General features: G+C 39.2%; 2 protein-coding genes across 2 annotated transcripts in view; one reads left to right on the top strand and one right to left on the bottom strand.

Moving 5' to 3' along the window:
• Positions 1–1,674: 1,674 nt before the first annotated feature.
• Positions 1,675–2,409, bottom strand: LOC122645332 (heat stress transcription factor A-8-like). Its single transcript, XM_043838646.1, has one exon. It carries the CDS (start codon positions 2,407–2,409, stop codon positions 1,675–1,677), a length of 735 nt encoding a protein of 244 aa, XP_043694581.1.
• Positions 2,410–2,819: 410 nt separating this feature from the next.
• The window catches only part of LOC122645331 (protein HEAT INTOLERANT 4-like), a gene marked incomplete at its 3' end in the record, with an annotated part of 29,243 nt that continues 6,161 nt past the window's right edge, over positions 2,820–25,901 (top strand). Inside the window, exons 1-14 of the mRNA XM_043838645.1 lie at positions 2,820–2,973; positions 14,681–14,877; positions 15,348–15,386; positions 15,593–15,646; positions 15,862–15,925; positions 16,281–16,339; positions 16,566–16,690; positions 16,837–16,896; positions 21,246–21,304; positions 22,158–22,237; positions 22,612–22,650; positions 23,160–23,222; positions 23,335–23,382; positions 23,652–23,781. Of these exons, the coding sequence (XP_043694580.1) occupies positions 2,919–2,973; positions 14,681–14,877; positions 15,348–15,386; positions 15,593–15,646; positions 15,862–15,925; positions 16,281–16,339; positions 16,566–16,690; positions 16,837–16,896; positions 21,246–21,304; positions 22,158–22,237; positions 22,612–22,650; positions 23,160–23,222; positions 23,335–23,382; positions 23,652–23,781 (1,072 nt within the window). The remainder of the gene's footprint in view (positions 2,974–14,680; positions 14,878–15,347; positions 15,387–15,592; positions 15,647–15,861; positions 15,926–16,280; positions 16,340–16,565; positions 16,691–16,836; positions 16,897–21,245; positions 21,305–22,157; positions 22,238–22,611; positions 22,651–23,159; positions 23,223–23,334; positions 23,383–23,651; positions 23,782–25,901) is intronic.

Raw genomic sequence — 25,901 nt, 5'->3', positions numbered from 1 at the left:
TCTAGAAGCTTAAGATTTTAATTTGAGACCTGGATTTGGGATCGATTGGTCTCCATCGATTCTGGTTTACTTGGAACAACGGGAACTCCACTAGAACCACAAATCTCATTTTCTTTTGTTATACATTGGAGATGAAAATACTAGTTTTATACTTTTATTATGCAACCATCCTTCAGAAGAGAAGTAGAAATAAAAATCTTCATACTCAAATCAGCATCTAGAATTTGGTTAGAAAATAATGAGCTGCTATTTCCAATTCTATAGAGAAGGCCTGCCCCCTTCAGCTTGAGCAAGTTATGCAGATTATTTCTCCCAAGTTTACACCAGAAATGAATAGTGTCTTATGAGAAGAACGCTTTTGTTGAAAGGAAGAAGTAAATCTGATCGAGAATGTCCTATTGACTTTTTGAAATGTTTCATCATATGAAGAATAAAAGGAAAGGAAAAGGGAATTTGGCCACTCTCAAGTTGGATATTAAAAAAAAGCATATGATCGAATTGAGTGGAGTTTCTTGAAGAAAATATTGAAGAGGATGGGGCTTTACGAGAAATGGTTGCAACTCATCAGGCAATGTGACCCTCTTTTGCCAAGTAAAGTGGAAGAAGAGGGAGAATGGGAATGCACAAAATGTCTTACCTCATTGATTTTAGGGTAGTAGATTCAAATTTGTTGTAAGGCATCGAGTTCATCGTTAGAGCCCTCCAAAATATTGGCATTATATTATGGCTCCTCGAGCCATTCAATTAACTTATTAACCTGAACAAGTCCTTAGCTACTTTTATCTCAATTACTCCTATTCGACTTCGAAAGAATTTTTTCAAAAATTGTTGGTATTTGTCGTCTTTCCAAGACTGATAAGTATTTGGGACTTCCAATGGAGATTGGACCCAACAAGAAAAGAACCTTCCAAGGTATTAAAGACCGGATACTTTAAAAGATTAGGTTGGAAGTGAACGTTGTTGTCATAGGCAAGAAAGGAAGTTCTATTGAAATCAATAGCAACAACTGAAACAACATACACAATGACACACTTTAAGCTCCCTCAAGGGTTGCTCGAGGAATTGGGGGTGTAGATGTTTCATACACAATGACACACTTTAAGCTCCCTCAAGGGTTGCTCGAGGAATTGGGGGTGTAGATGTTTCATACACAATGACACACTTTAAGCTCCCTCAAGGGTTGCTCGAGGAATTGGGGGTGTAGATTCCTCTGGGATCAAGAACAGGATGAGAGAAAAATTCATTGGATTGCATGAGATTGCCTATGTAAGCTGAAGTTAGAAGGAAGACTGGGGCTACGAGATCTTTATTATTCAGAATGATTCTATGACGGCAAAACTAGGGTGGGAACTACTTCATTACCCGGATTCATTGTTGCCAAGACTCATTCGTAGCGTATAACTTCCAAGTGGGTGCATGACTTCCTTCAAGTATAAACTGGTGCTAATCCATCTTGGGGGTGGAGGAGTCTTATTCTAAAAGGAGGGACTCATTGTAGAAGGGCTTACTATGGATAATGGGAATGGGCAGTCAATTATCTAATATGATCCTTGGATTCAGGGTTACAGGTCTAGACCAAAACGAAAATATTAAGAAAAATATATTGCAGAAAGAACTTCAGGGCCGTTCAGGCAAATGATGGATTATCAGATGAATCTGGAACAACATTGTCTTTTATTTAGAAATGGAAGAAACCTCTTGTGTGCTATCAGTTTCAGATGCTAGAAGTCCCATTTGTTCCGTTAGGATGTCCAACTTCTGTGAGGTCTCTAAACTGTTATCATGTCCAGTTGATTCCACCTTCCGCATAACATCTACACTGGAATTATATTCTGCTGATTCGATTTCCATCCCAGTATCCATGGACTCTGGAATATTTGACTCAGTCTCTTCAACATTCTCCAAGAATGGACCAGCTAGTAGAAGCTGCTCCAACAATTCACCATCATCTAGTAAATCAGTGAGCATAAATGGGTCACCATTTTCTGAAGACAGCAAGTCTTTCTCCATTGGTGAAGTCATGAAATCCATATTCATGAAAATCTCATTCACTCCATTTTCCTGATCCAAAGATGCATTTGAATCCGAGATTGGTATGAGAAAAGGATTTGGGGTCTCATTCCTTGGTGGCTGGTACATCACTATCTGCCCATCAGAAGCTATAGGCTCGTCATCTTCTGCACCTTGTTCTAGTGTGGGGTGCCGTCTCTTCTTGCCTGTGTCAGCCATGCGCCAGTTGTCATTTTGTTGAAACAACTGAGACAAAAACCCAGGATTCTGCATTGCCATTGCCAAGAAAGATAACATCTGTTGCTGTGCCTTCTCCATTCCTTGAAGGCGTGTTGTCAAGCAATGGAGTTTAGCTTCTGCAGTTTGCTGGTGCTGCCTGACCTTAACCAACTCCTGCATGAGCACATTCTTGTCTCTCTTGAGACTCTCAACTTCTTCATGAAGCCCAAATTTTCCAACTTCAACACATGCTCCAACTGAAGTACTATTTTGTTTGGTCTGTTTCTGCTGAACAAGGCCATGAGAGTGTTTCTTCCGAGTAATGGTTCGCAGTAAATGCTTCTGACCTTTGATAAATCCCTCGTTTACAAATTCCCAACGATCTGGATCAGCTTTCCTGAAACCCTGATACAGAGTGAAACGGAGTCTCAGTTTTTTTTGTTTAATAAGTAACACAGTGCTCCAGTTAACCTAGATATTAGGGGAATTCTAGGGTCCCAAGTAAGAGGAACATTAAATTGATCAGGTCTGCCTTTAACGTCCACGTCTCTTTTAATTAACAGAAAATACCCTAAACACTGAGATGGCACTTTTCTGTTTTTCAAGGGTGGAACAATTACAAGGGAAGAAAAGCCTCCATATGGAATGATAAACACTGCCATGTGCAGGTGCCCTTCGGCAAGATAGGAATGCAAGAACTGATGGACCAGAACTCAAAGCTCTCTCTCTCTCTCTCTCTCTCTCTGAGGACATCATATACAGAATATGTTCATCATCCCCTTAAATTATATCAGTTTTTCTTTATTCATCAAAACAACAATAAATATGAATATGACACAAGAAACTAGTGGGTAAATATGCAACTGTCAAAAAAATGTTGAACAATCTGCAAATTGGAGCAATTTTCAACTTGAATTATAAATATGTGCAGGATACATGAAATCAGCTGGGCAAACCATGACAAAATTGAGATCACTGGTCAAAGAAAACTATGACACAAGAAACTAGTGGCTATTTTGATCAGGACAGTCAACAAATTGGAGCAATTTTCAACTTGAATTATAAATATGTGCAGGATACATGAAATCAGCTGGGCAAACCATGACAAAATTGAGATCACTGGTCAAAGAAAACTATGACACAAGAAACTAGTGGCTATTTTGATCAGGACATCATATACAGAATATGTTCATCATCCCCTTAAATTATATCAGTTTTTCTTTATTCATCAAAACAACAATAAATATGAATATGACACAAGAAACTAGTGGGTAAATATGCAACTGTCAAAAAAATGTTGAACAATCTGCAAATTGGAGCAATTTTCAACTTGAATTATAAATATGTGCAGGATACATGAAATCAGCTGGGCAAACCATGACAAAATTGAGATCACTGGTCAAAGAAAACTATGACACAAGAAACTAGTGGCTATTTTGATCAGGACAGTCAACAAATGCAGATTATGAATATTAACCGCTTCAACCATTAGCAATTATACGCAAGTAAACTAAGACTATTTCTGCTGGGCTTTAAAGAATGCATAAGAAGTCAATTAAAATAGCACAAATCAACAAACTCAAGCAGGAGATCCTGACTTCCTGAGTACTAAAGCATCAGAGTAATCACAGCGCGCCTCAAATCAAAGTTCAAACTAAATCACCACTGTTCATGAACTATGCAATTGCAATCAGCCCGAAGTACATGTCAGGGTAGAAAGAAAAAGAAATTCAAAGTAGATCAAATTGTGTAGCAATGCTCCCAGTGCAGACTTGCAGTAGCATAAGGTACCATAATTATAAACAGAAAGTCATGCATAATATTTCCAATCAATACAACAAAAATTTAGCAACCAGTTGACAAGTCAGAGACACTACAAGAAGATAAAAAAACAGACATAGGCAAACCCAAACCTTGATTTGATATTGCGGCGATGAACAGAGGCAAATACTTCCTAGGTACTGGGACCCACAAGGATTGAGAGGCATCATGAATTATGTGGGGTGGCTCAATTGGTCAGACCAATCAATGATGTAGTGTTAACAGAAACCAATTGGCACCCAGTGCCTGCATTTAATATATTTAATATAACTGTCATACTTTAATACAAAAACTGTGCTGGGTAGTGGTTAATGTAAAGATATGCAGCATAGTTATCAAGGCAGCAAGGCGACCGTGGTGTTGGAGAGGGTCTAAAATCAAGGAAAAACCAACAAGGCGGCAAGGCGCCCAAGGCGACCAAGGAGCCTGGACGCCTTGGCTACGCCTTGATAACTATGATATGCAGTGTAGGGGATCTTGACTTCAAATTTCTTCAGGCATGCTTCTAGATTAAAATTTTATAAAATGGCATACATGCTGACGAACCCATAGCCTGATTGTCCAACCATCTGGTGCAAGCAATTTGAAAGATCAAATTGTTTGGACTGGGTAGTTCATTGACCATTTAACAGTTTCCAAAGCACCTCTACGCCTTGGGTGATAGAGCATTCACTCTTGGCACAGTACACTGGCCCAATGCTCTTCAACACCCAAGGAGTTTGACGAGTCTAATATGTCTAATATGCATTTTGTTATGCACAGTTCAAAACTTATCGCACATGTCCACTTTATACTAGGCCCTGATACTATTTCTCTTTCACCATAACACAATTATCCATCCAAATTAAAAGAAGAAAAAAAAATCTCATAAATTTCTCTTTCGCCTACCAAAAAAAGGTCCTAGAATTTATCTTTTACGGTGAAAAGGATTTAAACGTAATGCCCTAACTGTTAGTAGAATGTTTTCTCACCAACCATCTTCACATTAATATATTCCAGTGATAGTCCGAGACTAACAAAAGGTCAAGTGACATCAATGATGAAAATATGTCCATTGGAGAACTATATGCCATCAACAACCTTGGTCCTGCAGTTAGCATTCTGATGCCACTTCTGAAGTCTGAAGTTGTTGAAGCTCTAGTCACACCAAAGATTTTCTCCAAATCCGTTAACACCGAGCAGACACAAATGTAGTTGACTTTCTTCTTGTAGAGATTCACCCACTAAATTTGTGAACTAATTAAGGAAAATCAAGAGCACATATGCTAGCACTCTCCTGGAGTCCTTTCAAACTTCCATCAGATACTATAAACAGAAAATTTTGGGTACCAATTTGAGGTTACACATAGTATGTTATTCCATGGTCACTCCTACATATTTGGTACTTGGCACTAGATATTCAGTTAGTCAACAGCTATGCTCAGCATAAGATTGCCCCACACATGCTCTCAAGTCTCAACTCCAATGGAAGATGCCCTACACAGCACAGTTGTATTCTTCCAGTGGTCACAGAAATACATCTCGCATTAGAATCAAGGTTCGAGAAAACGCGAGATCTCGCCGAGTTTCTCGGTTTTTCAAAATCTCAAGTCGAGATCACATACGCATTCTAAAAGTGCATTTTCTCGGCGAGATCTCTCCGAGATCTCCGAGTTTCTCGGTTTGACATAGGAAAATGCCCATCTAGGTCCTTTACATGAGTGCCAGATCTCGAGATCTTGCTGGAAATTCTTGGTATACAGACACCTATCTATGCCCGAAACCAAGACAGACACTTATTTATGCCTAATATCATTTAAGTAAATGCTTTTGGATATTATTCATAAATAAGAAAATACCCCCCCATTTGAATCAAATAAAAAATCAAATTCCAAAAGGAAAAAAAGTCAACCCCCTAGTTCAAGAACAAAAACTGGATTTTCGATGGTAGGTGCAATTTTCAACTTTCTAACGATGGGGTTTTTCTCAAATCTAAAAATTCCATAAATCTTATTATGGTAAAACATTGCTAAAAACCAAAAGTGCGGTAAAATATTCATTTGTTTTGATGTCCAAAAAATTATTTCCATTCAGAGCAATTTTGACGGCATTCGCGCACACCGAATTAAGTTTGACCGGTACATAACTCTTTCAATATAAATCAGATTTTAGCAATCTTGGACTTGTTGGAAAGCTTTCAAAACAAAGCTTTCCAACAAGTCCAAGGTTGCTAAAATCTGATTTATATTGAAAGAGTTATGTACCGGTCAAACTTAATTCGGTGTGCACGAATGCTGTCAAAATCCAGTTGCGTTAGAAAGTTTGAAAATTGCACCTACCGCCGAAAATCCAGTTTTTGTTCTTGAACTGGGGGGTTGACTTTTTTTTCTTTTGGAATTTGATTTTTTAACTATTTTTATTGGATTCAAATAGGGGGGTATTTGCTTATTTATGAATAATATCTTAAGTAAATGCAATATCATTTACTCAAATGATATTAGGCATAAATAAGTGTGTTTGTCCTGTGTCTGTCCTGGTTTCTAGCATAAGTGTCTGTCCGCTTTCCTACTAACTGAAACTCCTATTTGGACTTAGTTTTTGCAAAATCTGATAGTGCCATTGTGTTTAAATGGCCTAAAATAGGCTGAATACCAAGTTTCAGACCCAAACTAGGTCTAAAACCCATCGAGATGAGGCTTCGAGTCGAGAAAAAAAAAAGTGCAACAACTCGGCGAGATCTTGCCGAGATCTCGACTCGACTCGGTTTTTCAAGGGTCCGAGTTGGCACCGAGACCCGAGTTTTCGAACCTTGATTAGAATATCAAGCCTAAATGAGTTTCAATTAATACATAACCAGCCCTGCCAGGAAAGAAATCCTAAGGAAACCTAAACTAAAGCCATGCTATGTAAAAATTACCAACAACTCAATTCAGCATGTAAACATCAGTTAATTGTAGTATAAAAATTATGAACAGCATAAGGTGGACCATAGAGGAGGGGAAAGAGCAAGAGAGTAAAAATAGATCCCTATAAGAACAAAACCACATTTTCAACTCAATCCTCGCTGCTTTTTAACTAATTTCCTTCTCAAGAATGAACAGCATTAAACCCCCTAACCCCCCCCCCCCCCCCAACCAAAAGGAGAATGGTAAAAGCAGTACATGAATCGATTAGCACATTAAGCATCTATATTCTCTAGTAAAAAGAAACCGAAGATCACAGTAAACAGATAAGACTCAGTTCAATAATTAGGCTGACCAAAAAACAAAAAGGAAGAAAGAGAAAGAGTTGATTAAATGTGTAAATAAAATTTAGAAATGAAATGAATGCACTGGAAATACTAGTTTACAACCCCTATATTATCTCCTAAATAGTGAATTAGCAGGGTCGATTCTGATATCAACCTTTCAGATGAGAAGAAACAGAAAGTGATGATAAATTGGGAATAGCTGCTACTTTGACGCAGTGGAGAGAAAATCACTAGACATAGCCAAAAAAGAAAAAGAATAACCTCTAACAAAGATTACATCATCTACACAGATGAAGCAGTAACACCATTCCTCCCACTGCACGGTTAACGAACCACAACAATACAAAGCAAAACAAAAACCTGGATTTCATTTCACTATTCATAGAAAGTAAGAGATCACTCACGTATGTATTAAGTTGCCTGACGAAGCTAGAGAAATTGCTGTGCTTGAAGTATTTGGGAAGCAAGTCCTTACAAAACGCAGTCATATCCCAAATAATGAAGCTTTCATTAGATGGACTCCATGAAACGATGGAATCAGTAGCAGGATCTTCAACCATATCGTAGCATTTAGTAAGGAATGGAGGAATAGGTGAGGGCCTATTCTCGATCGATTCTTCCATCATTATGTGGCAAGAGATCCTGAAAACTTCAAATGATGATCATCTCCAAAGAATTCGACACGAACAGATTCTGCTAAACCTTCAACCGCCATCTTTTGCCAATTGTCAAGTTATCCATTTCACTTTTTTTCAGGAATCAGTTCAGATTTACTATCAAATTTGAGAGAATTATTACGAATCAGAGAAGCTAAACTAATGTACCAGGGAAGTTGTGGCTCTGCGAAGCAAAGCAGAGCGTAATTGAGCGCATTCATCTATATTCAATCGGACATGAACCCTAAACCCTAATGTCGTTACGCGAGAAAGAGAGAAGTGTTCCATGTTCGCCAGAGAGAGAGAGAGAGAGAAAGTAAAGAAGGAAAATAGGAAAGAGACGGGAATGGACGATGGGCAAATGGTAACAAACTAGTGAGTTGAGATTTTCTGAATCGGAATAGCGATTCATTCGTCAAAACAACGAGTTTGAAATGGCATCTAAGGGTATTTTTTGTAATATATATTAATTTTATTTACAGAAAAACCTGTAGATACTTCTTTCAATCATGAATATATTAAATAATGGAGAAAAGTTCTTTGTGGGGTAGCCGGGCACGTAAGCCCATCTAGCGCCCGTGTATTAGGTTGCATGCCCGAATGCTCCTGATTGTCTAATGTGCATATGCAGAGGATTCGACTGGGAAGACAAGAGCCATGTGAGGCACAATGGAAGATGAAATGATCGCCTTACCCCATGAAAAACGAAAATCCCACCCACAAGATGCTAGCGTGTGCTTTCATTGGCTGTCCTACGCGGATGACCTCTGCTCTCCCTCCACATAGGCACGCCCCCAATAAAATAAGTTAATAAACCGCAAGAATCATAACTATGCTTACCACTTGAAGAAAATTTAATTAAACAATTGTCAATTGGGCGACTGGACTTTGGCAAGTGGGTACGGTAGCGGATTAATTTTTTTGTATTAATTCAAAGATATTTTAAGGAAGCAAACGGACGCGCCAGTGGAAATAACGCGCCACACTGGTTTGGTGATTTTGGATTTAATTAAAAAGGTAAATTACATCACCACCTAGTTTTCAATCGAAACTCAGATCACCCCTTGATTTTTTAAAAAACTCAAACATCCCCCCTCTATGGTAACGGTGTTAACTAAAATCTAACTTAAAATTAAAATAACATATTTAACCTCAAATTTGAATTTTCATTTTTAGTTATTTTTTTTCATTCTCACTTTTCATCTCTCTCCTCTTTCACGATAATCTCTTCCGTCTCTCTCCCACTCTCAAAGAAGCTGTCGGAGATGGAGATGCTTCTGCTGTACTGTGAGTGCAACTGATCTGAGGGACTGATCTATGGCTATGGACTATTAAACACAACCCACACACCCAACACAGACACTCACAAGAGTATAGCCCAATCGCTTGCAGGTCTCGGTTTCTCAAGTATAGAGGTGCTCGCTCTGTTCATTCCCTAAAATATCTCTGTTCAAACTCCAACATTATCGTCACGATATCACTATTTCTCTTCTTACTGTGTGCAACGAAAATGGGGCATTTTATTGATTAAAGCAAATCGGGTTGAATGGAGGGGTTGTCAACATACAAGATTGAGCATCAAAATTTAGCTTGATTATCGTCAATGTTGGAGTTGTAAGTTTTACCATTTTGATCCATTTGTAATTTACCCTACTATCAATGTCGGCTTAGGCTACTCTATCCATGGTCTTCACAATCAAGAACACGCTCTTCCTATCGGCCTTGCTCGTCTGCTAGAAGGTTCACCGGATGAATTGAGTGGCCAATATCAGGGTCTGTTTGCTGTATCGCATGTGTTCATCTGGCTGTTCCAGTGGCTTTGTTGGTTGATTAAGAGGGTTTTGAGGAGATGAATCTGAGAAATAGAGGGTTTTGAAAAAAACCCAATTGCATTGTTGAATCTCGCACGGTCCTCCTGATTGGGAGAAGATTCTTCAAGAGGAAATTGAACATTGTGGATCTTCTAAGTAAATCAACGGAGGGTTTTCAGTTGCTTTCTAGTCATTTTGTCCATATTTGTTCTTAGGATGGATTGTTTGATTAAAATCTACAAAGTTATCTCTGCAATAATACCCAGAAAATAAAACAAAGAAAATGTGCCTTCAGATTACATCCAAGGCATGACAGAGAAAACTTGAAATCAAAGAAGGGCTAAAGAAATTTATGGAAGAAAAATAAATGGGGACGATCTATCAAAGAAGATATGTTACTAGTTTAAATGGTTCGAGAATGTCAAGAGACGATCAAAAGAAATGTTTGAGGCAAAGCCTTGCTTATTGTCTATTCTTCTTCACTGCCTCTCGGTTTTGTGTTTTTTTTTTCCTTCTCTCTGGTGCACTTTTGCTCGAGATTGAGTTGCAGGTCATGTGAGGAAGATGATGAATTTGGGGTTTTTAGTTACAAGGGTAAAATCATAAATCGATCAAGGGTAGTTTAGGAATTTAAATTTATTTAACTGGGTGACATCATCACTTAACAGCATACAACTAACGTCAGGGACTAATTTGGCATTTTGGGGTCTAAATCAGAGGGTGATTTGAGTTTTTTCAAAAATCAGGGGGTGATCTGAGTTTCGATTGAAAACCAGGGGTGATTTGTAATTTACCCTAATTAAAGTTATGGAGAAGCCCACGCGAAACCTCTGCGGGCGCGTGGAATTACTGGTTATATTACGCGTGAGATCCTCAAGAACCATGCAAAACTTCCCATTTCCCAACTCCCAAACGCTTATGAGCCGGTTCACGGTTGATCCGGTCCAGCAGGATGATTCCCGTGAAAATGCCTAGGAAACAATATTAAAAAATGCTAGTCGGGCCCATAGATGGTGGGACCCATACATATAAGCGGGAACAAGGAATTGGAGTCAAGCAAATCCGTCAAATCCGGTCTGGGCCAGGTTGATCTGATTCTAGGCTTATTCAAATTGAAGACATGCCATGACTTGGTATCTCGCTTCTAAGTAGAGGTGCAAGTTTGGCCCTGATGGCTCGAGCCCAGCCCGGCCTAACCCAACCATGTCTTCTTTTTTCTTTTTTTGTTGTTCTTCTTTTTCTTTTTCCTAGCATGGCCAGCCCATGTATCTCCCTCCGCCCCCCCCCCCTCCCCCCATGGTTAGGGCCAATCAGGGTCAGCCCCGCTCGACCTTGAGGGTGGGTCAGGGTTGGATTTTTTCTGGCTCTGAGTCAGGGCCATGTTAGGCTTGGGCGACTGAGGGTTGGGCTGATTAAAAGCCTTGACCCAAACTGACCTTGTTGCATCCCTAATCTCATTGTGTTAAGTGCTTAATGGGTTTGATCTAGTATATAGGCGTTAGATTGGACCAGCCTAGCATATATGATAGGATAAACGGATTGATTTAACATGTTCCATCAGCATTGGAGCTTTTGACGCATCGATCAAATACCTAGTATATGGTATCAGAGTCAAACACCACGTCACGAATTCACCGACCCAGAGAATCTGATTTTGAGTTTTGGAACCATAATACTCCTAGAAGTTGGCCATAAAAGTAGGGATGTAAACGGATCGGATTCGGCTCGGATAGTGCTATATCTGCATCCACATTCGATTAGCTTTCAGATGAATTCGGATATTGTTAAACAGATACGGACACGGATACGGATTGGATATTTTATCCGTTTACATATAAATATAGCTTTTTGGATAGCTATAGCCTATCCGTATCCACATCCGTTTAGCTTTCGGACGGATTTGGATAGTGCTAAACGGATACGGAAACGGATTTCGGCTATTCATTTACACCCCCACATAAAAAGGGCATTCAAATCGTCTACGACGCCCTGCCCAAAGTAGCCTGAGTGGCGTACAAATAGGGCGCCCTGCAATGACCACCTTACCACCGCTCGGGCAAGGCGGTCATTGCAAAGCAACCTGTATGTGCGCCGCTCAGGCCGCTCAGCCCGTGGCACCGTAGAAGATCAGAGTCCCATAAAAGGTGGCCTAAAAAAACGAAGGATTTCATGCACTATGGTATAGGTCCAACCGCCAACCATGAAGCGAATCAACCCTATTGGGACAGCAGTTTAATCGGACGGGGTTTAAGCCCCGGTCAGCCCACTAATACTTTCTTGTTTATCATCCCGTTTTGGAATTTGAAACTCAGGGAGGTATACCTTTAAGATTCAGACAAGAGTGGAAAGAAAGCTGGAGCGTGCGAGAAATAGTGTGAGAAATGGGAATTCTCTTCTCATCTCATCCCAATCCTTCATGTGATCTTGTAAATACTTTTATTTGCTATAATCTTTTCCATAATTCCACGCTAACAAGCAGAAGAATACAAGTCAGCAAACATAATGTGATCAATAAAAAATTCAACTCGATTCTATTATTTCCGGATCGATAGTTGTACAAATTTGCAGTGGACGGATCAAGATAACGAATTTAAGCTCAGTTAATCCCCTTGTATCATAGTCTTCAAGCTGTAAAGTTTCGTAATCGTCGTCCATGGCTTCTATCAGTTCTTCACAGGTGATTGGGAGAAGCTCTGGTGTAGAGTTCCCGAAGCTTCGTCGCTCTGGATTCAGGAGTGGAAGTTGCAGGGTTGGGTTTCGGATTGTTGCTTCCGATACTCAAACGGAGCCGGATCTGAGTGTGACTGTAAATGGTCTCAAGATGCCGAATCCCTTCGTTATTGGTTCGGGACCGCCTGGTACTAATTACACAGTCATGAAAAGGGCTTTTGATGAAGGCTGGGGTGCTGTGATTGCCAAAACGGTAAGTTTTTTTGTTCTTTCTTTCTGTTTGAGTTTATGTTCTGTTGTTTGCTGCGTTCTTGATAAGCTAGTAGTGCCTGTAGGAATACTCTCTGCATTCCTCTCATTCGAAGATATAGTTCAGAAGATTGTTACAAGTTCCTTCTGCATTTTCTTTCTCTTAATCATAATTAGTGAGGTCAAAAATTAATTTTTATGTATTTCAGCTAAGAACGCTTTTTACTAATTTATGTTCCATTCAAACAAGGAAATGAATCATGGATACAATCAGATCATGGCTGGGAGTACTCCATGTGCATTAGACATGGATCCAGTTAGGTTCCTATGGAATGTAGCAAATGAGTTTCATTTTTCTGAACTGTTTGTGGGTTTTAACCTTAGAATTATCAGTTCTTATTCGTTTTAATCATTCTGTAAATCTGGCTTAAGCACGCTATGGAGATTACTTGACTGTACTCTTCTGATTGGGCATTTCAACCTCTTATAGCCCCTGTTGTCCTTGAGGTCAAAATCCTAAGATTTTAAGAAACACTTGGTTGGATATGTTATCTCATAAAACTATTAAAACTCAAAAAGTGTAATATATATCTCTCAAAGTTTTACCAACATTATGTGCACAATACTGCATCTCCAATTGCTATGGATTTGGCTCATGTTCTCCAGTGGTGGGAGCTGGAGCGTTCAGCCCAGTCAAACCACCCAAAAACAGGTGGAGAGGTGGTCATTTCACATGTGGGGCCTAGGTGGGACCCACTCATGAAATGACCACCCCACCCCTATTTTTATTGTAGTTTGGCTGGGTTGGACGCTCCAACTCCCGCCACTGTAGGACACGGGCCTTTTCCAATTGCTATAGCCATCAACTTTTCTTTAGTTGATCAAGATTATTTGATTCTTATATTTGTTCCCAGTCGGGTAGTATGGTCAATAAAAAACAATTTTCAAATTTAACCGTTAGCTAATCTTAAAATACTAATGGATTGAAGCTGAGTGCAATGAAATTTGTAAAGTAAGATAGGTTTGAGTAATTGTCAGAAATGTAGGGGAGGTTCGAGTATTTGTCAAAAAAGTCAGGGGAGGTGAAAGTAATTTTCTCAATTTTTTCTTTTTGGATTTTAATTTTAACTAATATAAGAGGTCTAAATACTTATTTTCCATTGGATCTTAAATCTTAATTATTTTTTAATGTAAAGTAGTCTCATTTATTAGATTCTTAATCTACCACACATACCCACTCTTCTCTCTCTCATGTTTTTCCGTCTGTGAGCGGATCTCGATGCTCTCCAATGTAACGCATACTTAGCAAATGCCCACTACATCAGACGATTGGGTTGCATGCATTAGAATGTGTGCGGCATAGCTTAACTGTTGGATGCCTCACGGGTAGGCTTGTAAACGGATCGGTTTCGGCTCGGATAGTACTATATCCGCATCCGCATCCGATTAGCTATCGGACGGATTCGAATAGTATTAAACGGATACAAACACGGATACGGATCGAATATTTTATCCGTTTACATGTAAATATATCTTTTCGGATAGTTATAGTCTATCCGTATCAAAATCCGTTTAGCTTTCGGACAGATTCGAATAGTGCTAAACAGATACATAAACGAATTTCGACTATTCATTTACACCTCTACTCACGGACTCTCCAACTCATTGGAGAGGATCCGTTTATTGGGCACTTGTTCAGTTGTTCCATGCCATGCACGTAACGCATGATATACTGATTGAACGACATTGCAATATTCTTTTGCATGGTGAGGCAAGGTGAGACATATTTGAGATTGGATTCGTGGAGTTTCTATCCGGATTCTATTGTTTTTGGTGAATATATCCGGAATCTATCTTAGTTACCTATAAATAACGGTTTCTTCCCTCCGAATTTGATTGGAAACGTGGAGAGAAATTGGAGAGGATCCGGACTCTCCGCGACTCCGCGTTCACTTCACTTCACGCCGCTTTTCTTCTTCCTCTTCTCTCTCTTGTCTGTCTATTTGTTTCTCTGTTTCTCTGTGTCATCATCATTATCTGTCTCGAAACAATGGGGAGAGGTTCGAAGAGGAAGGCGAGCCAGAAAGAAGAAATCAAATCTCCTGAGGAGCTCCCTAAGGAATCTGCTTCCAGCAGAGTCAAACGAGTCAAAGCTCCTGTTGCTCGTAAACCTGAATCTGAGCCTGAATATTTTCCAGATAAGCACAATCTGGTTAGTCTCACCCCTCCCTCTCTTTTTCTTGGAGTTATTTTTGTTTCTAAAATTGTGTCCAATCTCTTTTATATGATAAGCAATGAGTCCTCATATTGAAATTCTTAGGGTTTTACTTCGTGGTTACTGACTTTTCGCTTCCTCCAGAGCTAATGTCGTGTGAGGGAGTTATGTTTCAAACTTCTGGCGGAGACGCGGAGTTGTGTTTTTAGCTAAACAATTTTTGTTGATTTTAATTATTGAGTTCATTGGTTGTGGAGTTGTGTTGTGATTGGAATTTTTTTTCTATAATATTTTTATCTTCGAGGTTCGATTTGTTCTCTTTTGTATTTCAAAATCCCCAAAGCTCAATGGAGTGTTTCTTTTATTGATTATCCAGTTTTTTGTTTTCTGTGATGTAATCAAGTCAGTTGGACATTGACGTTTGTTTTCTCTTTCCTTGATCAGAATGTTTGTTTCTGTTTTTATAGGAAGATTTGTGGCAAGCTGCATTTCCTGTAGGCACAGAGGTTTGTCTGGAACTTTATTCTTCTTCTTATATTACTATTACTACTTAATCAGTCTCAAATTCAAATGCGTATATGATTTCAATTCGTCTTTTTGTTTTTTTATTTTTTCTTTCAATTTTATGTTAGCATGAAGTTGTAACTTACGAATAATTTCTTAATGTTATTTAACCCACAAAAACTGAAAATTTTTTATTTATTGATTGCAGTGGGATCAACTGGACTCGGTCTATCAGTTCAAGTGGGATTTTTCACACTTGGAAGTGAGTACAATGTTCATATTTTTGGATAATGGGCAGTTCAACTTTACCTTCTTTCCACGCTCCCCTCCCCCCCACCCCCCTTCAACGAACTATGCAGATAAATATAAAGATGTAGCCAATAGTCCTGGGTGTCTAGGAAGGATAATTCTTTTTAATATGAAAAAAGCAATTTAGAATTTTTATAGTGCTGAAAGTTCTTCTCAATTTCTTGTCAGAAATTATTGGAATATAATGGAGAGCTTCATGGGAAAAAGGTTTACCTCTTCGGTTGTACAGAATGTAAGAGCCATATATGATTTGGTAGCTTCATTCTTATTTCTTTAGAACATGTTTTCATATCATGGGTCACTGTTTCAAGTTTCTGCTTAGCAGATGTGAAATAATTATTATGACACTACATCCAAGTGATGTAAATAAGTTATTTCTTTTTAGGGACTCCAAGTTTATATTTGATGCCCAGTTTGTTATTCCACCTCCATTTATGTTTGGTTTCATCTAGGTCTTTCATGAGAAACATTTCTTTCCTTCCTTTTTTTTGGTGTCTTTATGAAGTTCAACATTCAAATATGTGATTTTACTGCATCTTCCTTCAACTATTCTTGTTTTGTAATTACATATATTTCTGTGTTTTCAGTTCAAACGGTCAAATTCAAGGGTGAAGATAAAATAATCTGCATTCCTGCTGTAGTGGCGGTAAATTCACTGACCTGCTATTTTTAACATAGTGGTTTAAAACTCAAATTATCGCCTCAAGCTAACCTATGTTGTCCTGAATCTAAATTGTGGTTTATTTTGAAATTTCATATGCTAATTTATTGTTGACTACATTTGTGGTTTTCTTTTATGAATCATAATCAAGATGAGAGCTTTTAATGGCATGATTGGGAGCTTTGTCAGTTACATCCATTTTTATTGGCAGGTTGTGTCTCCTTTTCCCCCTTCTGATAAGATTGGTATAACATCAGTTCAAAGGGAGACTGAAGAAATAATACCAATGAAGCAAATGAAAATGGACTGGGTTCCTTATATTCCTTTAAAAGATAGGTATCTTCCTTTGTGATACGTTATTAGAGTCGTTTCTAAAATATATTTTCACCCTAAGAGATTTTATATCTCTTCCTTTCTTGACTCTAACATACAATACTATTTTCTTTGTGTCATCGTTTAATTTCTATCATATCATCTTACAGGGACAATCAAGTTGAGAGAATGAAGTTGCAAATTTATATACTGAGCTGCACTCAAAGAAGGTAGTCATGCTCCCTCCCTCCCTTTAACTTGTAGTTTCTTTATTTTGTGCCAAATCTTTTCATGATATATACATGGAGTATTGCAGCCATTGTTACTGTACTTTGTCTAAAAAAGAAGGCATGTGCCATGAACTATATTGCTTCATGATTGTGCTTCCCATTTTTTATGTTTAGCCACATTAACTTTCATTTTCCTTGTTTTTGTTTTTATATTCTCTTTTACTGGTCACACTAACCAAATCTCAAACTTGTAAATTTCACTGTGGCATATCCTGGTCATGTTCTGGTTTAAACTTCTAGTTTGACTGTTCATATATTCCAAATTGCGCAATATTATTTTGTGTTTATATCTTTGAATGCACTACTTGTTTTTTATCCGCATTAGTATATTATAATGCTTGGGCACCTGCAATCATTAATGCACTCACTATCTGATTTATAACTGTCAACATATTTATATGAATATAGTGATTGTGTTTTTATTGAGTTTGTGTCTGCTCAAATGGTATAAAACAATTCTTAAACATACCCCAGTAATTCAAACTCCCCCTCCCTCTCTGAAGAAGAATTTACCATATTAGTTTTTAATTCACAGAGTTTATCTCTAAATCCTTTAACATCTTTCTTTTGGTCGCCTTCAAATTGTTTAGTGAGTAATGAATACAGGATTTTTGTTACTTATTTTTGTTACTTCCCTCCAAGAAATGTCTGAAAATTAAAGATTCATGTTAAGAAAATTTTCTTGTTGTTCCCCCTTCTCTTTTGCTTTGTGGAATATGATATCTTAATTTGTGAGTCTTTGATTCCCCTCCAGTCAAGGTTTAGATATACACTTTGAGTTTTATTTGTCACAGTCCCTCAACTATAAGTTTTCGGACTCTTTGGCTAATGCCTTGAAATCTTCAACCGGTAAGTCAAACTGATTGGAAAAGAGTGAACTTAGACCCTTGCAATAGTGCTGCAGATTCTTCTCTAGAATACTTCCTCAATCAGGCTGATGATAAATTATAGTATATTCTTTGCAGTCCATTTTCTATATTGGAAGATGTGGTGTATAAACATCCCAATATCAATAGTAACATGGTTACAAATCTTTCGGTATTTTAAATATTCCTCTATATTAAAATAGAAGCCTGAAGAAAGTTTCTTTTGAACTAAAGAAGTGACCAAACAATTCAACAGATTGCCTTCATTTGCCTGTAGCTTGTGATATGATTATATATTCACATGTGCAGTGTGTGTGTGTTTTGCATAATTTTGAAAGAAGCTTATGTTTATGAAGGAAAATGAAATAAAATCTATCAAATCAAGCCTAGTGTTTGTGAGTCTGAAGATGGAGGTGTCCTTGCAGCAGGTGGAGATGGCTATCAGGTTGTTCATACTCATAAAAAATGGAGGCCGGTTGCATCCCAATCGTCTTTTGGGGTTGCAATCGGTGCAAGCTTGGGCCACCCTCACCATCGGTCTCCAGTTGTTGCGACGGGATTGAAGGAGTGTAATTACCATGGTCCTCACGGTCTACGAGGTTTCCGTAGCCTCTTTGGCGACAGATGTATTAATATGGATAATATTGTCAATGTGTAGAATGATATAGGGGGATTGGGATCATGCATTAAAATATACAAAAATGATGTGAAGTCGCCACCTAGGGTTAGGGCCTAGGACCCATTAAGTGTAGCCCTATCCATTGTGAACAGAACCGGGCTACGTGACTCCATATGGTCCGACCAGAGGTTCGGGTAAGGGGTCAGGTTACGAGTGTGGGAAGGTGTTAGACACCCACTCGCCCGGCCTAAACCGGTCTCTCTGTAATAGATGCTACAAAATGATAAATATTCTCTCTTACTTATTATGGGGGAAGCATCATGTATGCTACATTATGACATAATAAACTATATTATATATACAAAATGTACACTAAAGCGATGAGACACGAAAGGACTACATTAAAATGATAAAAATGCAGTAATTTTACCCGTGTAGAGGTATTCCCTTGGCTCAGGAGAGACGGACGAATGGACCGACGCCGATTCCTTTTGGGCAGAATAATGGCGCTTTTAAGAAGCTTGGCGATGAACAAATGGACAGAATAACGTCTGTCACGAAGGGTTTCACTTGTTATCCTTGCACAGACGAGATAACAAGATCTAAGAGCGGGATCGCTCTATTATCGAATGGGTAATCAAAGGATCTACCCACGCCCAAAGACTTCACTCACTCACACACTCACAAGAGGGAAAAATGGGGAAAAGAGTGCAAAAAGGGGGCAAAACGGCCTCTGGAGGGTCTCCCTCCCCGAGAGAACTTGCTTTGGAGGGAGGGGGACCATCCTATTTATAGGGGGAGGTGATCCCCACCCTGGGCCGGATATGACCTCCACGGCGCCGTGGAGGCCTTATCCACGGCGCCGTGGGCGACGTCATCTAGCTGACGTCGAAAGTGGTCCCGGCGCCATAGGACCCCTCCACAGTGCCGTGGACAGTGTACTTCCCCTCATTTCATTTTTTGGGCCCAACTGGGCCATTGTTTGGTTTCAAATGGTCTCTAGGCCCATGGGTTAGGTGATTTAGGATCTGGGTGGAGGAAAGGTACGTCACCCATTGTCCGTGTCTCGTTGTCATCCTCGCCAAAGGTGGTGACAAAAATTGGTGTCTACAAGGAGGTTAGTCCTTCTCATTTGGCTTTCGATGGTGGAGGTCATCAGTATGGAAACGATGTCGTGGTTTTTTTTTTAGCTGCTCAGTTGGGTTCTGATAAGCATGTTCCTGAGTGCGCCTCAATCCTCAATGAGAACGTTGCACCATGCACCCCTGTCCGTGATGTGAATGTTGTTGATGTATACATTGATGCTACCCTTCCCTAACAGTTCGAGCTTTTAGGTGAAATGGTGGCGAACATGGTATCATAGTAGGCAAGGAGGTCAAGTGTTCAACTCCTGGGAAGTACATCAGAAGAGTTTTCCCGACATTTCTTCTCCCTTGGTGCCGTGCAGGAAATGCCACGTGAGCTATATGCAAGGGCCATGGGATCTTGGCCTGCACGTGCAAGGGAGTGTTGATGTATACATTGAAGTTACCCTTCCCTAACAGTTCGAGCTTGGTGCCATCAATGAAGTGAGTACTAGTGGGAGTTTATTATTTGTTGGTTTAATTATTGATTCTATGCGGGGGGGCGGGTGGCATAAACAATGATTTCACTAATAATATGATTACAAGTGGGAGTGGGTGATGCTTCATCTGAGTTTAATATTGTTTCAAAGGGTAGTGAGGCTGGTAGTGATGTTGCTTTTACTATTGGTTGTTGTAATGCTAGTTCGGGGGGCAGCTCTTTGTCCATGGCCCAACCAGTCATCCCACCACTTTTATGGATGTTGTTGCCACCACTTGTAATTCTAATAGTCAGGATTGCAGCAGAAGCAGCAGAATTCATAATTTAAAATCCGGTTCTTCTTTGCCGATTGTTGAGAGGGGTACGGACAATGATGGCTTCGTTGACGAAGCTTGCGAGTCGTCTAATCCCTGTTCTCCTCATGGTGAGGACCTTCCATATCGAGGAGAAGTCTTCTAAAAAAGAAGAAGAAGAAGAAGAAGAAGAAGAAAAGATGATAGTAGCGGTGTTGGGTTGTTTTTGGTAAGGCCTTTGTTTATCTTGGTCAGTCTTGTGGTTCCCTCCTCTGTTGGTTTCGTCCTCTTGAAATAAGCTCAGGTGATAAGTTGTATTGGTTTGCCGTTCTTTTGTTTCCTCTTCCGATTGATTTGGCTGTAAGGATAGGCTGTTGATTTTGTTGTGGAGCTTTCTCCATGTATTTATTTTTTTTTCCTTTTCTTGCTCTGAATCTGTGCTTTGTTGGATATTTTTCCGATCACCCAAAAAAAACTACAGAATTTTCTTTAATAGTTCATATGTGGAATGGCATGTCATATTGACCTGTTTGGAGTTGATTTCTACATTATATTGTCTGGCTGGGAACTGCTTATGTCTTGGATCTTCCTATTGTGGCTCAGTTTTGCTAAGCACATGGGATCACAAAACAGGCCATGTTTGCGTCAATCATAGAAATCCTTTAGTAACCAGACCAACAAGCTTTCTCCTCATCGGTTCCCATTATCTTGCTTGATTCAGTTGTATGTAACTAACTTCCTTATCATTTCACTTTAATTTATACGTGATATGCCATCAGCTTCTGAATGCATAGCTTGGAATGATCTTAATGTTTGTCTTCCTTTTACTGCATCCTTTTAAGGTTGCTTTGAAAGCTTCCTTTCGGTGCTGTTAGCCTGTTAGTGTCTTCAACCTTCTATGCTGTCACTGTTGTAAGGAAATCTTATCCTTGAATCTGTATACTGCAGGGCTGCTTTGAGAAACCTGAAGCTGGAGCATATCATGAAGTATCAGTATTGTCTACCTTGTAAGTTTCTTAAAAATCTTATTTTTATCTAGGCATCGTTTGCTCCCCATTGCAACTTTAATAATCTATTCTTTTAGGTAGTACTTAGCCGGTCTGAAGCCCTGGCACTATGAATGTTACTATCTGTAATTTTAGTTGGTACCCCTCTGTGAGGCCTCAAATTCTATTTTCTCCTTTAGCTTGTAGAGTCAAATTTGAACATATAATGGTAATGGATGATCTCTTACTCTTGATTATATGATTACTTGGTATAGTGATGTGTGATATATTGAGATGGGGAAAATTTCTTGTAGCTTTAATTCTAGTTGGATTCCAGTTGAAATAGCTGCTCCACATTAATGATTCAGGCAACTGATTTGGCTTCTTTAAGTCTTTTTTAGATTAGATGGACTTCAATAATTAAGCATTACATAATTTTAGGAATACTAGTTATTTCACTTGTTCTATGCTTTCTACACTTTCTGGAGGTTTCAGCAGTCTTCCAGATCTTGTTATAGAAATCCATATTCCCCTCTGCTTGATATTGTGGTCCTGATTCTGACCCTTTTGCGATTCTTGTTTAGCTGAAGTTTGTCTTTTCACTTGTCCCTGACCACCTTCTCTCTCTAAGGAGGGGAAAAGAGACGGGAAAAAATCCTGTGGTTCATGTGGACCTTCATCTGACTGCATAGTGGATTGGTTCAATAGGTTCTTCTAATGACTGAATGGTTTCAACTGATTTGACTAAAAATGCGTACCCATTGCATGAGGCTCCTGGCACTGCAGGGTCTGGTTTGACTAATATGTGATATGTAATTATTTTCACTGTATGAGGAATTTACTTTTGTGAAACTTTGTTTTGTTCTCTCGACAGATTTCTACCAGCCTTTGAAGGAGGATGAACTTGAGCAGAGTACAATTGTTGATATCTTATATCCGTCTGAACCAGAACCTGTAAGATAATAGATGACACAATGCATAGGAAATTGGATGAGCCTTGGCGCAACGGTTAAATTGCGCTATTGCAACCATCAGGTTGTGGGTTTGAAACATGGAAACCTCTCCAAGAAGCGGGGGTAAGGCTGAGTACATTTGCCCCTCCCAGACCCTGCAGTAGTGGGAGCCTCGTGCACTGGGACACTCTTTTTAATGCTAAGGCAATGATCATTTTGATATCTAATGATTTTGCCAAGCTTGTGTGACTTGCACCAATATCCTCTTCGCGCGGGTTGTGAAAGTGCAGCAAAAGGAGATGACTGAACTTGGTCTGTCAGAGAATTTAATTCAGCTGAAATAAGTAATATTTGGTTGTGATCTCTTTCCTGCAGGTCGTTTGTGATTTTGACTGGAAATTTGATGAACTTGAGGTACAGATTAACTACTTGTGTGCATTTGCCTTTTATCTCATCCTGATCACCTGCTTAAAAATCAGAAAAACTTGCATAGACTGCAATACTTAACCATTGGTTTTGAACTTTGCAACTTTTTGAGCATTCAAAGAAACTTTTGCTCAGATGGTGATGATTTCCCCAACTGAGTCAACTTCTTTGTGACAGGAGATTTATGAGGCTACCACGCCGTGGTCTGACACTCCTGTATCTATTTTACATGCTGAGCATTTCCTTTTATAAGCTGCTACCGTTTTTTCCAATAGATGAGGACCTTAGTTTCTGTAGATATTTGTTGATTGAGTAATGTAATAATCAGTAAGTCACAAACGTGAAATAACCTGGGTGAAAGATCGGCAATTTCAGTACCCATGTAGGAAGCATTGCTGTGCTCAGTCAATTTTGTTGCTTGTATGTAGGAACTGTTCTTTTCTCTTGGTCAATTGCCTTATTTCTCTCGGCCTAAATCGTGTCTATGTAAAATCCAGGAATTTACTGATGACCTAATTAAAGAGCAAAAATTATCTGAAGATCAGAAAGATGCTTTCAAGGTATTTTTGTTGAAGGAAAGCATGTGACTCTTGGCTTTTTCTTGTCTTTTCATAGATCTCTTGGCTCTTAGTTGTTTCTTATCAACTTTCATACTTTGCCATTTTTGCTCAGGAATTTGTCAAGGAGAAAGTCAGAGAAGCGGCAAAAGCTAATCAAGAGGTATTTTTCAAGCACATATCGCCTTACCAAGTGGGCGAGTCTACGCATAACGGTTAAGTTGTGCTATTGCAGCCTGTTGGTTGCGGGTTCAAAACTTGGAAACAGCCTCTCCTGCGAAGCAGGGGGTAAGGCTGCATATTTGCTCCTCTCAGACCTTGCAGTAGCAGGAGCCTCGTGCACTGGGACACTCTCTCATATCACCTTGACCAACTTTATTGACTTAAAGTTCTGATCTTACGTATTGTAACGTGGGATTCCTTAATTTTTAGGCAAGTGAAGCTCGGAAAAAAGTCCTAGAGGAAATGAGTGAGGAGACTAAAGCAGCATTTGAGACTATGCGGTTTTACAAGTTCTATCCTGTACAAACACCTGATACCCCCGACGTATCCAAAGTAAAGGTGATTTTCTGATCCACATTGCTCTCTTTGTTTATCTGAAGCACTAACTAAATGTGAAATGAAGCATAAGATAGTTGCCGAAAAGAGCCTTTTTTTTTGGGTGGTGGGGATTAGTAACATTCCATTGATAAGAAGGTAGAATTACATGTTAGTACAGTGGTACCTACAGCCCTGTACAAGGAATCAACTGAAGGAGCTAGCCCATGACAATTGCAACCAACATAAAAACAGTACAGCTCACAGAGGTATACCATATGCAAAACAAAGTTAGGCTGAAGCATCCCTTGTTTTGTCAAGTCATTGGCAATCTTGTTAGAATCTCTCTCTCCCCCTCTCAGCCTAAGACTTTTTGTTTTATTTTTAACAAGTAACCTTGATAATTATTTTCTAGGGATAGAAAATAATGTGTTAATAGGACCATGCAAATCAGCTCCTTCATCATCAATTCACATACAACAACTACATAGCGTTATCCCAACTAAATGGCGTCAGCTACAATGTTACGCGTATCCCTTCTCTCCAGTCAGCTCTATTCGAAGTCATACATGATACTATAATCAATTCACATGATTTGAATTAAAAAGGGGGGGGGGGGTTACCTGCAAAAGCAGCAGTGCATGAGTTCCAATTTTCATGTAATGTGAATCTCCCTTATACTCCATATTTCACATATGCCCTTGGGTTCACAAAAGATGGCATAGTGATTGTGAACTGAATTACCAGTTCCATTTTTATATTTGACTTTGGCCCTATGGCCTAGTCATGTACTGTGAATCTCCTTTCCAATATCTTCCAGCCTTTTTTTTCCTCCTTTTCTTTTTTTTTTAATATTTATCTCTAATAAAACAACAACCAAAGCCCAAAGGAGACAGAAAGAAAGAAGAAGAATAATCAAAGAGAGAAAGGAAAGAAGAAGGAAACCGAGAGAGAGAAAATACGAGTCTCGGCTAGATTAATCTTGTAGCCGATACCCACACTGTATTAAATAGAAAATTAGATGTAAGTATAACTAAGGGCATAACTTAAACCTACTAATTACAATACTATCCATATTTCACTGTATACTACCAAAGACACCCTTACAATAGTGGTAGCACCTAATAAGACTTAACACTCCCCTCAAGCTGGAGCATAGACATTTCCAATGCCCAGCTTGGAACCACTTTGAAAGGCAGGCTTAAACAAAGACTCAGTAAATATTTCACTAAGTTGATTGCTGGAACTAACAAACGGAGTGGAAATGAGCTTCTGCATGATAGCATTGAGCACAAAGTGGCAATCGATTTTAATATGTTTAGTCCGCTTATAGAACACTAGATTACTAATAATATAAACAATAGCCTAATTGTCACAATACATCTCCGTGGGTTTAGTGACTGAAAAACCCAATTCATGAATGAGAGATTTCAGCCACATTAGTTCCACATGAGTTCCGCTGCAATACTCAGCTTCTGTGCTAGGCCGAGCCATTGTAGTCTGCTTCTTATTCCTCCAAGATACAAGATTACCACCTACAAATTTACAATATTCAATAATAGACCTACAATTACCGTCAGCACTAGTCTAACCAGCATCAGAATAAACCACTATATTTGTATGACTACGACACCGGTAAAAAGCCCTTTCCTAGGAGCACCTTGAAGATATCTAAAAATGCGACAAGCAGCATCCAAGTGAGCCTGCTTAGGATTCACCATAAATTGACTGATGACACCAACAACAAATGATGCAGGGCATCCTAGAGGCCCACAAAGTGCAGCCAAACCCAAAACTTATGTGCGCAGGCCCAAGCCTGGCCAGTAGCAGTAGGCCTAGCCGATGGCTAGTCCTCCTGGGCTAGGACTAGATCAGACCATTCTTAATCCATCTTCCCTAGCCCTCTTTATTCCTGTCTTTTGAGTTTCCCTAAAGTGTCTTTATTATATTGTGGCTAAATCCTATGACTTCCCACCTCCCTAGATTGCATTTAATACCATGTAAGGCTGATCTATAAAGCCACATCAGTATTTAGGCATTTATGGTTATAACCTAAAGTCAATTGTGGTTATAACCTAAAGTCATTTGTGGCATTTATGGTTGTAACCTAAAGTCATTGGTGGTTGTAACCTATAGGCATTTATG

The sequence above is a fragment of the Telopea speciosissima genome, chromosome 11 (genome assembly GCF_018873765.1).
Source record: "Telopea speciosissima isolate NSW1024214 ecotype Mountain lineage chromosome 11, Tspe_v1, whole genome shotgun sequence".
Classification (NCBI taxonomy): Eukaryota; Viridiplantae; Streptophyta; class Magnoliopsida; order Proteales; family Proteaceae; genus Telopea; species Telopea speciosissima.
Note: the sequence above shows the minus strand (reverse complement) of the source record. Positions and strands in the feature narration are given on the sequence as shown.

Bases quoted from the DNA above. Each gene is read 5' to 3' on its own strand.
- LOC122645332 (XM_043838646.1), bottom strand. From the start codon at position 2,409: ATGCAGGAGTTGGTTAAGGTCAGGCAGCACCAGCAAACTGCAGAAGCT.